Source organism: Gasterosteus aculeatus, chromosome Y (genome assembly GCF_964276395.1).
Source record: "Gasterosteus aculeatus chromosome Y, fGasAcu3.hap1.1, whole genome shotgun sequence".
NCBI lineage: Eukaryota > Metazoa > Chordata > Actinopteri > Perciformes > Gasterosteidae > Gasterosteus > Gasterosteus aculeatus.
In genome coordinates this window covers 6,173,111-6,189,641 of record NC_135709.1, presented here as the reverse complement: position 1 = coordinate 6,189,641, position 16,531 = coordinate 6,173,111, and the positions used below count along the sequence as shown (strand labels likewise).

Below are 16,531 nucleotides of genomic sequence, written 5' to 3'. Positions count from 1 at the left end.
ACAACGAAACAGCGACTAAACAGTAGCTGAGGGTGTTTGATGTTTTGTGTTGCGGTTATTATATTTTTCAGCCTCTTGTCACCGCCTCACTTCTCACTCATACCGGCACGCGAGCCTGAGATGTGACGCGTGGTCAATACACGGCGCCGCAGTGTGCGTGGTTGTCTTTTTTTCTCTCTTTTAAAAACTTTTGATTAAATTGATTTGGAAATAGCAGAGGCTCTTCTTTTTTCTGTTTGTTCAAATAAAACGATTTAAATTTCACTCCGTAAATAGCCGTGGCAGTAAAACAAAAGGCTATAGCCTTGTCAACCATTCACTATAAACATTGTGTTGTTGATTCGGATTACATGACAGTTGACGGGTGCACACTTCACCTGTGTAGGAATGATATGCTTTCAGGTTTCGCCATTTTGACCCTCCTGTTCTATAAATATCGTGCTGGTGTGCGTTTGTATTGGTGACAGGCAGATAGAGAGAATAGTGCGGAGCTGGCCTCAGGGTCGCGCTGTATATAAAGGATGAAGGGCAGCGTATACAGTCATCTGATCGCAGTGCACAGCGACCGTAGCGGACTGCAGAAAGCACACGACTCACCTACAGCTGCCACCTGGCTAGAGTAGCACGCACACTGCTTTGCTCCGTGGAAAACCCATTATCAGTAATGACTGAACAGCATTTCCTGTAGCTACAAATATACAATGAAAGCCAGGCAATGCAGTGGCACGCGGGATGTTTTTAAACGCTCGCTTCTCTTATTCAAACTCGTCTTTAAGTGCAAACCCCTCTGCAGTCCTCTGGACATAACCCAATAGTGTCCTCCATTTTCACTGAAATAGATATTCCCTTTGTTGTCCGTGTGATTTATTGAAGTCTTTCCACAAGTGGAAGCCCCCAGGAAATTGCCTGCAATGGCCCTAAATTGGTTTATGATTGTGTGGTGTGGGCCAGTGCTGTTATGGCTCTAGTATTATGCCCTCCACTCCTTGGCATCTATATTAAATTGATCTGTATTGTTTTCATGGAGCGCCTGTTGAAGCTTGTTAATTCGGCCGCTGCTTCAGGCTGGTATTGTGCCACCAAACACCGAGGTGGCTCTTGTGGTGGAATATGAGCCTCAACTCTCTAAAATACCTCAGATTGCTGAACGCAATGAGAAAGTCCATAATTTTTCTTCTGTAAGGGTCAAAAAGGCTTTGATGCCTTAAGAGTCAACATTGATCAGCTGCATGGCGAGTGTGCGCGAGGACGGGCTACTGACAGACTGCTAATGAGTCCATTATCAGCTCTGGTCACCTCGTCTTCTCCAGGGGAAGTGGTGGCCGCTCTGCACCTCATCTCAATTCAATGGAATTCCAGTCCACGAGGCTTGTTTACAATAGATACATTCGCTCGAATTAATCCAGGAGGAGTGTGAGACACAGGACCTGACATTTAGTGTCCGGACCGAAAACGCTCTTCCTGCTGGAGCTGGAGCAGCTTCACTTATCACAATCTGTTTACTATAATAAAATATATGAACAACTAAAACAATGCTATTCACGGCTGCAGTGATCAGCACACTAATACCCATAAACATGTGACCATCAGAGCCTTTATGGCTTAATCAATGACCTAATGAACAACTATCAGCAGGGTATTGGCATACTGTCAGTGGTAATGGGGAGCAGTCAGGGGAGAGTGTGATCAAGAGCAAATGAAGCAGCTTAGCTGGAGATGTTCTCCTTCGGGAGGCCTTTGGCTTTTGAGCGCAATTACATGCGGTTGTTGGCACTGCATTTGTTGTACTGTAAATAGAACAACACCAAGATTGGTTTACGTTATTAATAATATAAAAAAAGTATAATGCTTTTAGAGTTTGTTTGTTTTTTCTAATTTGGGTGAACCAGCCCTTAAAGCGTGAAACTGGACTTGATGCCACATTTTAGCCTGGTTTTCACACTTTCATTTATATAATAACCAGTAGCGCTGCTTATTTCACACTTGTCCTCACCTATAGGAAACTTATTCACCAAGGTAATAATGATGCTATCCTCCTCTCAGATGTTGTCGGCTGCAACAGGCGCAATTATTTGTTTTTTCTGGGCCGCGGTTTGTCCGCTGATGGAGCAGTCGGTTTCAAAGAGGCTGCTGCGCATAGTGGCAGTTAACATGTTCCGGCGTGCGCCTCGGCCCTGACTCATCTGGTGAACTTTGAAGATCTTGTGGGGAAATTGAAATAAGTCTATTGCGCTGCCTCTGACATTACACTGTTTCGAGTAGTTTACCAGAGCCTGTCTACTGTCGTTTGTATCCCGAGCACGCACCATTTGATGCTATCCGCCTCTGAATGATGTTTTGTTCATTAGACGGTGTGCAATAAGAGACCAGTGTTGACACAACGTGAGTTAATGTGTTTAGTCTCTCTAATGGATCTTCGAGGTCCTAATGAAACATTGTCATGGGAAGATTTGTTTTGCAAGCTGCTGGGTCCTCGCTTCCATTTTATAAGTGGTTAGAAGCACCTTTTATTCATTGAACAGAATACAATAGAAGGTATCACATGCTTTAAGATATTTGGGGAAAAATTTTATCAAAATGTCTCTGACGCAGGGGCGAAACGCACCTAAAATGTTCTTCAGCTCCCCCAAATCATTTGGCATTATTGGGCTTAAAAATGTTAGTAGGATTTCTTTTTTTTTATTTAGGTGATGTCATTAAATTGAGCTATTGTTTCTCACATGGATAAGGTATGTATAACTCTAACTCTTGCTATGCGTGTGTTCTGGTTTGTATGTATGTGTATATATATATATATATATATATATATATATATATATATATATATATATATATATATATATATATATACATACCTTCATACATATATATATATATGTATATATATATGTATATATATATATAGCTATATATATACACTGTAAAAAAAACGTAAAAAGAAGGTCAAATGACTGGCAGCTACGGCTGCCAAACAAAAACCATAAAATTAAGATTAAATACCTTAATTCAAATAAAATGCAAAAACCATAAATATATGGTAATTTTCATTCGCTGTTATATAAATAAATACTGTTAATTGACAGATTTTTCCTTTTTTATTATGATGATACACCTTCAATAAAGGGATATTGCTTAACATTCTGCCGCAAAAATTTGTTATTTTACAGATTTTTCCTTTTTTATTATGATGGTACACCTTCAATAAAGTGATATCGCAAAAAGTTCTGCAGTGAAAAACTGTTCTTTAACATACTTTCCCTGTATCATTACGATCAAATACCTTCAATAAAGTGATATCACTAGATGTTCTGCAGTGAAACACTGTTATTTTACACATTCTTCATGTATTATTACAATCAAACACCTTCAATAAAGTGATAACACAAAACATTCGGAGGCCAAAATTAGTTATTTTACAGATTCTTCTTGTTTTATTATGATCAAACACCTTTAAAAAGTGATATTACAAAAGGTTTTGCAGTGAAACACAGTTATTTTACAGATTTTTCCTGACCTATTACAATCAAACACCTTCAATAAAAGGGATACCACCAAAAGATCTGGGGAATAAATATATCTAGACAATTTTCAATGGATCAATTAAACTAGGGATTGGACACTGAATTACAGTACAGTATCATTTTAAAACAAATTTATTCAACCGGTTATTTATAAACAGTTCTTTAGAGTCAACTATAATTGTATTATCTGAAGCTATGTTTACCATGTAACTTGTGTGCACTGTCCACTTTGCTGCTGCAATCCTGCAAATTTCCTCGTTGTAGGACTAATAAAGGAATATCTTATCTCATGTCAGGGGTGCAAACTCATCAGGGATGAAAAAGGTGACAAAGTGAAAAAGCACATATGAAAGGCAAACCTAACCTCTGCCTCAATGAAGAGGGCGTGCAAGAGCCTGGAAAATGGACTTCCATTCCAGTGACGTTATGAATAAATAATGGGAGACCAATGCCAGAGCTAAAAGATTTGCTTCAAACGACGGGACATAAGATAACTCGATCAACTACTCACACTCAAAGACAAATTGCTTTGGAAATGTTTACGAACAGGATAAATATTAGCAAGAGGGAGGGAGGGGGCTAACATTACATTGATATCAGAGTAAGCCTTGGATTTCTCCGTTGATTTCCCATTATTTATTTTAGGATTTTTTAATGTGAAGGTAAGGTAGGTACATTTTTCAGCGTTTTCTCGTTAGATTTTTCAAAAGTTCCCGAGAAATAGACACTGTACTATCCGATAACACTAGGGGTGTAACGATTCATTTTAACAACGATTCGATTCGAATCGTGATTCATGGTTGCCGATTCGATTCATGGACGATCTGGGTTAATTTAGAACGATTCGATTCAGTGACTTGAAATCGATTCAGTAACTTTACTGGACAGTGCAGGCAAAGTTTCTGAGATCCCTGTTGTTCCTTGTAAGGAAATCAGGTTTAAATTAATTATGGATATTATAAACAAACAACAATTCATGGCAAATGTATTAACCTTTCATTTGAATCGAGTGCCATTTTCAATGTAAACATTACACAATAATTACACAATGTTTGGATCAATTTACAGAACCCTGGATTTTCAACCTCATTGTAGGGTTGCATGTCTTTACAGATAAACTTGGCAATTGTTACTATGATGTTGAGTTTTGTGCTGGCGAGGCCTGAGGTGTCTGCAGAGCTGGAGTTACCTTCTGCTGCTGCTGCAGCGGTAACGCTGCTAGAGGTCCTGACTGTCGGCGTTGTTTAATCCCACAGCGCCTTAGTAGATGGCTGGAAAGATTCGTCGTGTTTCCGTGTTTTTTATTTGGCTTCTACATATTCTACAAACAGCGACCGACTTATTTAGAACACCTCCGTGTTTGCAAAAGCCAAAATGTTTCCACACGCTGGATCGATAAGTTGGTTTGTAAATGTCTTGTTCGCAGTCGTCTCCTCCACGCTGTGTGTTGTTGTTGTTCCGAGTTTCGCGCGGCTGCCGCTGCGTCCTGATGACGTCACAGACAGGCAGACTGAACGTGTCTAAAGTGCAAAAAAACAAACAAATAAACAAACACACATCGTTTTTGTACTTAAATCCAATGTGCAGTTTCAAGTATCAATACAATCGATTATTTACCATTTCAATCGATTTGTAATCGATATATGTCGTCCAGAATGCCGATTTGCGGAGCACAGATCGATGCAGTTGGATCGCAGGAATATAAATCGATTAATCGATTCAGTGAATGAATCGTTACTCCCCTAGATAACACCGTTATTGTAACCAGCAAAAATGGTTGATATGATTTGCGAGGCGTCTGTCAGCCAACTGTCTGACATTAGCACGTTAGCCTGCGTTAGAAAGACGTACTTGCAGCGTAGTGGTCCCCAGAACGGCAGTGGTCCCCAACCTTTTTTACCTTACGGACCGGTTTCATGTCAGACAATATTTAGCGGACCGGTCGAGAAGGTCCGGGGGGGGTAGTAGTTGTGCGCTCTGTGTTCGCTGGTCGGCGAAACTGCCGTGCACGGTAAAAGTACAAGAAAAAATATTTTTATTGCAGATCTACATGAATCACACAAATCACCTATTTTGAAACAAAAACGGCAAATTTCGCCGAAAGGTGACAAGGTTGCACCCCTGTTATGTTTACCGTTGTGACAGGTGTGAGGGTCATTCCCTTAATGTTCTCTCTCTCGAAAAAAATTGATTGATCACGATGAAATGTCTTTGAAAAGTGTGTCAGCCCTATGGTGGCCCTGAGAGCTCAAAACACTGCCACTTAAGAAAACACATGAAATTAATCAAAACAAAAACATGCTGCAAATAAAGAAAACAGAACTTTTTCCAAAAGACACAAGTGCTGAACGCGTTTGTTGCTGCTACAGTTAGAGACTCATGAAGTTATTGAAGTCGGTTTATTACTCTCCTTGGCCTACTGTAACCTACCATACCTAGGACCTAACATACCTTGGTATATTATTTTATTTAACAATGCCTATGTGATTATTATGCAGGCTACAGGCCATTATTACTCACTGTGGAACCGGATAGTAAAGTTTAAAATCTGTCAAATCTCCTCAAATATGATTAGAACTAGAAAAGGCATTTCCTGCTGAAAATGCGTTGGAATGCAAAAAGCTGAACAGAATTTTTTTAAATAGCTGAAAATACAGAAAGTTGAAGGGAATTTGAATACATACTGAAATTACAAATATTAGAAAATTGTTTCTAATTGAAATTTATTTGAATTTGCTGAAAATACAGAAATGGAAGAAGCTGAAAGGAATTTATAGATCTGCTGAAAAAGCCGAAATGAAAACAGCTGAAATAAATGTGAATAATAAATACGGCTCCTGAAGAAGGAACTAGAAAATGCATTTCCCGCTGAAAATGCGTTGGAATGCAAAATGCTTAAAGCTGAAATGAACTTCAGAAAATAGCTGAAAATACAGAAAGTTGAAGGGAATTTTAATACATTTGCTGAAAATACAGATATTAGAAAAGCTGAAATTAATTTGAAATTGCTGAAAATACAGAAATGGGAGAAGCGGAAAGGAATTTCCACAGATTTGCTGAAAATAAAGAAATGAAACAACTATAGAAGAAAGAATATCAAAATATTGATGAAAATACAGACATCAGAAAAGCTGAAATTAACTTCAATAGATTTGCTGAAAATACACAGTTGAGAAAAGCTTAAATAAATTACAAGAAATTGGTGGAAATGGAAGAATCTGAAATGGACTAAAAAGGACTAAAAAATATTGGAATAAAAAATACTAAAGGAATTTATCAATTTAAATATTGCTGAAAATTCAGAAATGACAAATGCTGAGTTGAGTCTTAAATATTTTTTGTGGTAATATTAGTAGTAATTGTAATTTTGGCAGTAAGAATATTAGCATTAGAATAAGTAGTAGTATTAATATCAATAGCAGTAGAAAAATGGTGTTAGTAGTACTACTAGTTTTATCATCTGTAGTACTAAACTGTAAAATGAGTAGTAGTTGTGGTATTAGCAGTATAAATACTGGTAGTATGTTTTCTTATAGTAGTAAGAGTAGTAATATCAGTTGCTGGGTCACTGCTACTGGTAGAAATAGTATTTTTAGTACAACTACTATTAGTATTAGTAGTAGTAAGAGTCATTTAGTATTAATACCAGTTGAAATACTAGTAGTAGTAGTATTAGTAATAGTAGTAGCAGTATTAGTTGAAGTAGCACTACTAGTTGTACTAGTGATATTAGTAGTTGTGGGGGGTGGGCAGAATGTTTGTCCTTCAAACTATTAATCAATAGACCTCATCACAAACACTACAGTAAAATTCCCTCCATGGGGGTTATATTTTAAAATGTTGGCATTGGTGAAGGTAGAAGGAGAGAGCACACTAGAGAGAGCAAAGGTGAAAGAGAGGGAGGGAGGAAGAGAGAGAAAGGGAGAGAAAGTGAGGAAGGGAGAGGGGGAGGAACGGAAAGAGAAGAGGAGGAAGGGAGATAGAGGGAGGATCTGAGAAAGAGAGGGTGAGGAAGGGTGGAATGGTGAGAAAAGGAGAGGGGGGGTGGCAGGAGAGAAGAAGAAAGAAAGAGGAGGAGGAGGACAGAAGGGAAGAATGGAAAGAGGAGGATAAAAAAAATAGGGTAAGGAAGGGAGAGAGAGGGAGTAAGAAAGCAGAGGAGGAAGAAAATGGGGAGGAATGAAAAGAGGAGGATAAAAAAAGAGGGTAAGGAAGGGAGAGGGGGGGGAGAAAGAGGCTGAGGAAGGGAGGGGGAAGAGAGGGAGGAATGGAAAGAGAGGGGGAGAAAGGGAGCGGGGGGGAGGGAGGAAGGGAGGGAGAGGGGGAGAAAGAAAGAGAGGAGGAATGGAAAAAGGAGAAGGAGGAAGGGTGGAATAGTGAGGAAGGGAGAGGGGGAAGAATGGAAAGAGTGGAGGAGAAAGAAAGAGAAGAAGGAAGAAAGAGGGGAGGAACAGAAAAGAGAGGAGGAGGAAGGGAGAGAGAGGGGGAGAATGAGAGGGGGAAAGCATATCTGCGTTCTGTGACTCCACTAATCAACTATTATGGATCAGCTGTGTGACACAAACTGACCTACTGACAAACTGCAGCGTGTGTGCTGGTCCACAGAATCCACACCTCAAACAAGTGTCAACTAGTGCAAAACTATAACAGCTATCTAAAAAATAAGGGTGGTGAGGAAGAGATAAAGAGCGAGAGGGGAGAAGAATTAGACAGACAGACTGACTGAGTGATGATTAACAGTGAGAAGAGGTCAAGGTGGAGGGGGGGCGAGTGCCTTTATCATCATGGTCTGTTGACAGAAAGCATAGCTGCGTCATGTGACTCCACTAATAAGGTAATAGGAGCAGCTGTGAGTCACAGACAGAGATACTGCAGGTGTGTGCGAGTAACCACGGCAACGGCGCACCTGGGCTCATTAACGAGCTGCTGCAAAGGGCAGAGACAGGACAGCGAGTTACACAGAATCCACACCTAAAAACAAGTATTCACCAGCGCAAAACTATAACAGCTATCTAAAAAATACGAATTTTTTACGAGACCCAAGACTCTACCGAACGCATGGATGCATTTTTTATGTCTGTCCTTTAATAAATACGGCTCCTGTCGCAGTTTACAAAACGTGTACCTTCTGGATTTTTTGAGAAATATGTCGGCAGATTTGTATTGGAGCCTATGGGGCTTTTAGCAGAGGTTGTGTGACTGTTGGTCTCCGTAGGCCAAAACTAAAGAACTCTTTTAACCAGATTCTGACGCTGCCCCACACTCTAGCGTCTCCAGCTCATGTTAAACTCAGAAACGGAGCGAAGAACTAGTGAAACATAATCAGTGATTATGAAAAAGGTAGAATAGATATCAACAAGCAGTCTTTTTCATAAAACAGTTGAGACTTGTGTCAACATTTGAAAGTTGAAATGGTGTCTGTAGCTGAAAGATTGGCGAAGCTTAAAAATCTGAAATTTGAAGAAGTTTAAGAGGATTTGAAAAACGATCTCCATTGGAAAACCATTAAAAGAAATATTCATGGTTACTGATTTATATAAATTCAAGCTTAAGAGCTAGAAAGCTGAAAAGTCATAGCTGGAAAGCCCAAAGAATATTTTAATATTGGAACGGTTTTAATAGCTGAAAGTGTGAAGGAGTTGAAAGGTGCGACGGAAGAAATAGAAGAAGAAGAAGAAGAAGAAGGCGGAATAAAGATTCGAAGAATAATACTTGGAATGCTTAATGCATTCCAACAATAATGTAAGAGCCAAACAACACCCTGAACTGTTACATTAATAGTACTCCTCAGTCAAATGTGTAATGTTATGCCTGTTGTAGTTGTGCTACAATCACTTTACAGAGGGAGTAACTGTACATTTAACGTCACCATACCAGGTGATTGACCACTATGTGCATATAACATTTCTTGGGGGGGTTTACGGTATCTGACTAAACAACATTCAAGTATGTTTTTGTGACCGGGAGACAGAATCGTGCCAACAAGCTAACGTTACCCATTAGTGAGGTAAACAAGCTAACGTTATCTGTTAGTGAGGTAAACAAGCTAACGTTACCTGTTAGTGAGGTAAACAAGCTAACGTTACCCATTAGTGAGGTAAACAAGCTAACGTTACCTGTTAGTGAGGTAAACAAGCTAACGTTACCTGTTAGTGAGGTAAACAGGCTAACGTTACCTGCTAGTGAGGTAAACAAGCTAAAGTTACCTGTTAGTGAGGTAAACAAGCTAACGTTAGCTTGTTTAGCTCGCTAGCGTTAGCTAACGTTAGCCGAACTCTTCATATATATAATACAGGGCTCTCAATGCGTGACAGTAACTTATTTTGGTCTTTAGTCACGCGCTCCCGCCACACACAGTTTCCCACGATAAAAAAAAAAGGATCGGACTTCGGTCCGAGCGGTTCCTCTTCAACCTCCCTGTCGACAGTATCGTCGCCCCGCACTGTCGGCCGTATGCTCCCTCAACAAAATCTCCCCCTCCAAGGTTTTTTAAAAGTTGAGAGCTCTGTATACAAGTCTGTTTATCCGCCTACTGCATTATTAAATCCACTATAAACCGTCTAAAATGAAATATTTTTTGACTGGGCTACATAAATTAAGGACATAAACACAAAACATAACATTACGTTAGCTTGTTTAAAAAAATGAGGGTAAATGTTTTCTTACCTGATATCTTCAATATCTTTGCAAGGACATATATTCACTTTACTGAAGTGACCAGATCCCGTGTGTTGATATTCCAGTCTTTTGTTCCTCGTTGACGTCCCACAACTCAAATTCGCCTCCATGTGTAACATTAAAATACTCAGGTCATAATGTAGGTAACAGCAGGGACCAGCAGACCAGTGCTGCGGAGCGGAGGAGCAGGTTTCCGGCAGCAGCCTCCCGCTCAAACAGACGTCATTTCAAATGTGAGCGCGCACGCTTCTCATTGGCCAGTTTTCATAGTTTTGTCCAAAGCAACGTGGTGAGACGGGAAATAGCAATTGTTTTAGCGTGGTAACATAGCACATAAAGGAAAAGATGATTCATTTTAAAATAAACAAAATAATGTGTGGATTTAGTTTTAAGTCCTAGTCCTAAGACATTGAACTGTCCACATCAGTTTAGATATTACAAATTACATTTTCACATTGAGATCTGATGTGTTTTCAAAGTGTTCCCTTAATTTTTTTGAGCAGTGTATTTTAGTTGTTGATGGAAGCAAGGTCAATTCAACAGCAATTGTGCAGTTTAATAATGCACTACGTCAGCGTATACTCCAGGCTAAATTGTTTGAATATAACCTAGGGATCCCCGGCAATTTGCGTCAAAACGCATGTGAATCAAGTCTATCAGCAGGCTCAAGAGGCTGACCCGCAAAACACCATTGATTTTCGGATGCACATTTGCCGCCACCGGAGCTCTGGCGGAATTAAAGCCGGCCAACAAGGCTGTTTCTCAGATAAAGTGTTACCACTACTGCCCTCCCTTTCCCCGTATATATGCAGTCTTTAGCCGGATTACGCATGCCCATGACAGCATTCACTGCAGCAGCACTGGGGTCCATTACAAGGCCTAAGGAGAACCCTCTTAAGCCAGCCTCAGAACGCCCAAGATGGGCAGCCACTGCGGCAGACTCAGCCTCTTTACACAGTCTGGAGGTGACCATGTGGGCATAAACGGTAGCAGCCAGGCCCCTCCATGAAATAGGCCAAACTCAACATCTATTTCATAACTGCACAATTTCTAGAATGTGAAAATCAAATGTTTTTTCATAGCATTGTCATTTTCAATGTTCATACCAGGGCTCTCAAGAAAGAGAGGCGTGCTGCTTTATATATATAACCACTATTAAATGGAGCCCCCTGTCAAGATAGACACATGGAGAAATGCCAGCTGCCAGTCATTTGACCGTTTTTTTTACATGATTTGAATGTAATTTTAAAAAACAGTCAAATACTCTTAATTACAGTATTTCTACCCTAAAAAAGGAGATACAAATGTAATTTGTCATTATGAGCATAAAACATAAATTTAAAGTTGGACTCTTAATTTACAGACAATATCTTTATTTTTACAGAGTTTTGAACATAATTTTAAAAAACATAAAAAATACTGTAAAACTTTAAAGTTATTTCTTGTAAAATTAGAATATTTTTACAGTATTTATATATATATTACAACCATGCCACTCCCCTTGGGGCTAAGCCCCTCCTTTCTTTGAATCCTAGAAACGCCCCTTTATTGTTGTGGAAATTCTGTCCCTGTGAAAGTGTCATCATCCTTCGACAAGGATACAGTGCTGCTACAGTCTTAGTGTAATCAAACCTTAGAATTTGTAAAATAAGCCACTAAAATATCCAAATTTGAAATATTTATTGTGTAAAAAAAAAAGTATAAATTTCAAGTATTGCATTCGCCAGAAACTAAAGCTGTTTGTCTTGAGACGAGATGATACGAGAGCCAGTTTATTCATGGAGATGCCAAATGCAACGTGATTATTGTCCAAGGCTGGATTGAACTAAAACCAGAATATTGTATCAGAGAGAAGCAGCTGGTTAGCAGTCAGAACAGATTATCATATGAGAGGATGAGCGAGGAGAGAGAGAGAAAGAGAGAGAGACACGGAGAGGTAAGGACTGGAATGGGAAGCAGGGGGCGAGCGTGAGGGACACACAGGCAGGAGAGAAGGAAAAAAAAACTGATAGCAGGAAAGTCATCGCCCGGTCGCTGTGGGGTGGAAGGGATCATCCAAACCTTTCCGCCACTATCTCCCCTTCCTCACCTGCCAAAGCGAGTGTGTGAGAGAGGGAAGGGCGCGCGGGTCCCCCGAAAGGTCACGGGGAACAAGCTGGGAATCCACTCCTCTCGCTGTGCAGGGTCCACTGCTGCTTTGCACACATCTGGCCCCACACTGATCACCTCATCTCCACAGACTGCGAGCAGAGCAGGAGAGCTTTAATCTTTGAGCCGCAGAAAGAAATGACAGATCCCCTCTTTTATATCCATCCCCTCCCCTTTCCTTTGTTACTCCCACTTTCTTTTGTTTCCTTGGTTATTTTCTCTGCTTCATCCACGTGTAGGCATTTGACTTTTTTTCCCCGTCCATCCTTGACAAAGCGTTGTTTTATTTTATTTTTATTTTTACTTTTTTTCTTTTCAAAGCAGAGTAGATGGGATGGAAAAAACATGAGTGTGATAATCTGATACCTGCTAGAACTGGTTCAGACTTTATCCCCGCACAAATAAAAAATAAATAATAATTTAAAAAAATATATGGCAGAGGAGATAAGCGAGGATGCGCTGTGTTTCTAGCCAGCCGGCGTACGAGACTCTCGACTGCAATCAGTGGGAAGAGATGCCAGCTTCCCTGCCTGGGCTCTCAGCGCCCCTACTGGCTGCACGCTGTGCCAATCAAAGGCCGGTGGGTGGGGAGCAGGCAGACATGAACACTGATGTCACAGTCACATGGATTGTGGTGTGGTCATGCTCGGAGGCTGAGACACTGAGAGCTGTGCTGGCCAGCTGCTGCTGAGACAGCACTGGAGGGCTTCGCTCCGGTGATAGTTTGTTCTCTTATGGACCCGAAGCTTAATGATGTATTTTGTGATTTCAGCTATGAAAGGTAAGAGACCCCCCCCTCCCTCCCCCCAACGAGGAGAACGCGTGCCGATTCTGCAGCGCGAGTAAACAAGTAGAAGGGAAGCGCGGCTCTGCGGTTCACAATTCACAGGAATACAGTAACGCTGTCCTTCTTTATTTCCATGCATGCACGGATGTGTCTCTATGCGTTCTTCATTCGCAGGGAGACTTCTTGAACTTCTAAAAGCCTTTCAACGGTCTCTTGGCTTGGTGATTTTACGCGCTGCTGCTGTCGCGTTCTGTGGAAACCACAGCCGGTGGAATCTGTGCACGTCGCCGAGTAGCACCGCTCCTAACAAGATTATCTTTTTGAGAGGGGGGGGGGCAAAGGGTCGGATGTGTGTGTGTGTGTGTGTGTGTGTGTGTGTGTGTGTGTGTGTGTGTGTGTGTGTGTGTGGAGGGAGGGGGGGGGGGCTCTTAATCCTCGTGTTCTTGTCCAGAGGATGCGTCTGTTCGGACGGGCGATGGCTCGACGCGCACGCTGTGATTCTTTGAGTTGATCCCGGTGTGTGTGTGTGTGTGTGTGTGTGTGTGTGTGTGTGTGTGTGTGTGTGTGTGTGTGTGTGTGTGTGTGTGTGTGTGCGTGCGTGCGTGCGTGTGTGCGTGTGTTGTGATCCACTGACCTATTTTGTTGGGGTAGTCGGGTTTACACATGTGGTCATGAGAGCACGACTGGGTCGTCCCAGTCCCTGTGATGTAGAAGTAGTATGCTTAACCCCCCCTCCTTCATCATACACGCACACAAGTGCACTCAGTGCCCTCAGACAGACAGTTCAGCACACACTTCTCTCATGCATGCATGCTCGCACGCGCGCACATAATCATGCTTTTTAAACGTATGAATACGCTCCGTTGTCCGTGCAGGGAAAATGTGAAGGACCATATTCACATGCACTTATAATACAGTCAGACGCAGTAACATCGAGCTGTCGTTTCGTGTTGAAGGAGGAATGCCAGTAATGAGTCATTTGCATCTGTCCAGAAGTATCTTTTCATTTAAAAAAATATGTTTTCATGGTAAAAAAGCAATTTTTTTAATTTACTTTTTAAAATACTGGCAATCAGATGGCAAACTTGATATGTAAATAATTATAAGGCGTTATCAAGATAAGTTGTGAGGGTTACTATCAAAATTGCTAAATTTATACTAATATAAAGATGTTGAAGTTCATCCTTTACACTTTTGTAATATATATATTACAAATCTATATGTAGACATATATACTGTACACATGCACTCAGACAGATCATGCGTTTACGTATTAACTTTGCCATCTAGATGCAGCAAAAACATGCTTCTCTTTGTGTGTGACTTGTAACTCTTGACGGAGGTGTTCATTCTTTCTGTTCTTACGCTATCAATGTGCAGTGCGTGAGAATTCATTTAGAAAGTAAGGCTCACACTTGGCCATGAAATGTGTGAAATTGAGAGGAAGAGCAATCCTGTATCTCATTTTCATTGAGACAAATATGAAAAATGCCCTTTGACCTTATATCCTTTCTGCAGTTTGTAGTGAAGGGCTTAATGAAATCATATTGGTTTTGGACAGACTTGACTGCTGTGTAGCTTTTGTATCTTAAAGTGTGGCATATGCATAATGTTCTGATGTCTATAATTCTTCATCTTTTTATTTCCTTTTTTCACGAGTTCTATATTTTTAATCTGCAGTAGCCATGTGGAGATGTTTAACAGCTAGATTGTCTGGTCTCCATGTGTACGTTGTAGGGGTGTAACGATTCATTCACTGAATCGATTAATCGATTTATATTCCTGCGATTCAACTGAATTGATCTGTCTTCCGCAAATCGGCATTCCGGACGACATATATCGATTACAAATCGATTGAAATGGTACATAATCGATTTGTATCGATACTTGGAAACGGCACATTGGATTTAAGCACAAAAACGGTATTGATGCGTGTTTGTTTGTTGTTTTTTTAGCACTTTAGACACGTTAAACGTTACTTGATTCAGTCTGCCTGTCTGTGACGTCATCAGTACGCAGCGGCAGCCGCGCGAAACTCTGAACAACAACAAAACACAGCGTGGAGGAGACGACTGCGAGCGAGACATTTACAAACCAACTTATCGATCCAGCGTGTGGAAACATTTTGGCTTTTGCAAACACGGAGGTGTTCTAAATAAGTCGGTCGCTGTTTGTAGAATATGTAGAAGCCAAATAAAAAACATGGAAACACGACGAATCTTTCCGGCCATCTACTAAGGCGCCGTGGGATTAAACAACGCCGACAGTCAGGACCTCTAGCAGCGTCACCGCTGCAGCAGCAGCAGAAGGTAACTGCAGCTCTGCAGACACCTCAGGCCTCGCCAGCACCAAACTCAACATCACAGTAACAATTGCCAAGTTTATCTGTAAAGACATGCGACCCTACAATGTGGTTGAAAATCCGGGGTTCTGTAAATTGATCCAAACATTGTGTAATTATTCTGTAATGTTTACATTGAAAATGGCACTTGATTCAAATAAAAGGTTAATACATTTGCCATTAATTGTTGTTTGCTTGTTTATAATATCCATAATTAATTTAAACCTGATTTCCTTACAACAAACAACAGGGATCTCAGCACTGCCTGCACTGTCCAGTAAAGTTACTGAATCGATTTCAAGTCACTGAATCGAGTCGAATCAAATCGTTCTAAATTAACCCAGATCGTCATGAATCAAATCGGCAACCATGAATCGCGATTCAAATCGAATTGTTGTTAAAATGAATCGTTGCACCCCTAGTACGTAGGCTCTGTCTCACCCCTCATTGCTACGTTCATGATAGAACACTGTAGCAATGTCAGAAATTAAATTAAGATAGCAACACGCTGTATAATTGGAAACTAATTTAAATGGCAGTTGTAATTTTTTCCTGCAAAGGTCAGTGAAATGGTTGAACAGAACATTGTTATAATGTTCATTTTGTGCCTAGAAGATTTGGCTTTTTTTTTGTTGAAAAACGTAGTCGGTTTCATCAAAATACAAAATAATGCTAAAATATTGTAGCAAACATCTCTGTGTCTGTGGCTTTGTCTCCACTCTGCAGCACCCTTTACGCAACTCTTCCTCTCTTTTCAGCCTCTCTACCACCCCACTGCCTCTCAAGTACCTAATTACCTGTAATGGGGACGTCCCTCTCATTACCCCATGCAAATTAGCCATCCTACTCAGCACAATTAGGAGGAAAATTCCAATTACATAATTAAAGTTGTTTGATATGTAGATTGACAGAATGTGACCAAGTACTTTTACTCAAATACTTGTACCGGTGTATTCTGGTCCAAATGTTTTACTGCACTACATTGCCGTGCACGCACACTGCACATTAATATGTGATTTAACACAAGTGTGTACCAGACTGTAAAAAATGTTTGGG

The 16,531-nt window shown here is 40.6% G+C and overlaps 1 protein-coding gene across 2 annotated transcripts in view; it reads left to right on the top strand.

The window, feature by feature from the left end:
* Positions 1 to 16,531, top strand: part of LOC120812655 (nuclear receptor ROR-alpha A-like) — a 197,987-nt gene that overhangs the window by 139,154 nt on the left and 42,302 nt on the right. The window contains exon 1 of one of the 2 annotated variants that reach the window (XM_078097925.1): positions 12,958 to 13,128. The exons of the other annotated variant lie outside the window; for it this stretch is intronic. Within the exon in view, the coding sequence (XP_077954051.1) occupies positions 13,098 to 13,128 (31 nt within the window). The 5' untranslated portion in view covers positions 12,958 to 13,097. Of the gene's footprint in view, positions 1 to 12,957; positions 13,129 to 16,531 lie in introns of those variants that run through there. 2 annotated transcript variants of the gene reach the window in all.